The 1,387-nt window shown below is 39.2% G+C and overlaps 1 protein-coding gene across 1 annotated transcript; it reads left to right on the top strand.

Moving 5' to 3' along the window:
- The first annotated feature begins 255 nt into the window (after window positions 1-255).
- On the top strand, window positions 256-1,174 carry LOC147945742 (protein NEN2-like). The gene is made up of 4 exons (XM_087509348.1): window positions 256-300; window positions 403-642; window positions 755-1,011; window positions 1,096-1,174. The coding sequence occupies exons 1-4, from the start codon at window positions 256-258 to the stop codon at window positions 1,172-1,174; spliced, it is 621 nt and encodes a 206-aa protein (XP_087365474.1).
- Window positions 1,175-1,387: the final 213 nt, after the last annotated feature.

The raw sequence follows: 1,387 nt of genomic DNA, 5'->3' as shown, positions 1-1,387 counted from the left end.
CGTTTTGTTCGGTTGTGTTGATGTTTTGGTTTGAGGGTTTTTCAGGAAGGATATGGCCAGGTTACGGCATATTTATTGGATGCTTATTCTGTTTTCCTTTGACCTTTGTGTGGACAGCTGGAGACCTTGGCTGCCTACTTTGGACTTGGTAACCAGGCGCATAGGTATGGTAACATGCGAGCTTTTGCGTTACGGTGTTTTTATTGGCTAGCTGAGTTCTAATATGCAAGCTTTAGGAGTCTGGATTATTTCAAGATGAGTTTCGAGGTTCTCAAGTACTATGCCACTGTCATGTTCTTGGTATGGTCTCTTTATCTCTTCGAGTTTGACTAGTTTATGCTTTGTCCTAATCGCACTATTGCACGACTTTCATAATATATGTTAATGATGTAACTAATTCAGAAAAATGTTGTGTTTAAACAAGAGTCAAGTCTTTTAGATGAACTTATAGAGAACTCGTTTACTACTCCAGAAACAAGTTCAAGCAGGCGTAGGAATATCAACACATCTCCTCTGCAATCTCCTGCTGATCGGAAGACCGGAGAGAATAGTACAACTAAACCTCTTTTATCATTTGTTTCACTTAAAGAAGTTCAAACGAATCCATTTGATATGAGCACTTTGAGGAAAGAAAAATCATCAGTATGAGACTGTCGCCTCTAAAGGATTCTTGGATACTGAAGAAATATCAATTCCAAGGATCATAGCAACTCATATCCCACTATATGATGGAAGTCAAATAATGAAACTACAGCTCTTCCTTGGGGACAGACCCCTTTGTCTCCATTGTCCTCGTCTAACGGTACACTTTGGGATCAATGGGAAATATCCCGATAAGTTTGGGAAACTTAAGTTGAACTTTGTAGTTTATTTGTATTCAAGTATCTTTAACGAATTGCGAGAATGTGACGAGGTTGCGAAGACAAAATCTATTTATTCAGGCAGCAGTTCTGATTGGAACCCATTAGTCACAATAGATAGTTTTTCAAACTCTCCTACGGCAAGAATTCAGTAAGTTTGTTCATCTCTTTCTGCTGGTTCCATTTAAGAACCATGTTTGCTTAGCTTTTCCTGATCGTTTCTATGTTTGTGCAGTATACCGAGAAACAATGAAGACCGATATGCAGTTGAGATACACCAAAAAGAGTTCTCTGGGAACCCAAACGCTGTGTAGCTTAAAGCCATGGTAACTAGAGGAACTGTTCTCAAAGCCTTCCTCTCTTTGGAGCCTTATGATTATCAGCAGAGAGCTGGAATCCGTCTAGGTTGTAGAAAGCTTGTTTTACACTAGCCTTGCCATAAGCTTCACCGCTTATGGTTTTAGTAATGATTTGAATCTCGAATGTTTATGGTTTCATGTTTTTACCTTCTTTTGGCATGGGACCAT

The sequence above is a fragment of the Camelina sativa genome, chromosome 4 (assembly GCF_030686135.1).
Source record: "Camelina sativa cultivar CO46 ecotype springtype chromosome 4, ASM3068613v1".
NCBI classification, from domain to species: Eukaryota; Viridiplantae; Streptophyta; class Magnoliopsida; order Brassicales; family Brassicaceae; genus Camelina; species Camelina sativa.
The sequence above is the reverse complement of the archived record's forward strand: the minus strand, read 5'-3'. Positions and strand labels throughout refer to the sequence as shown.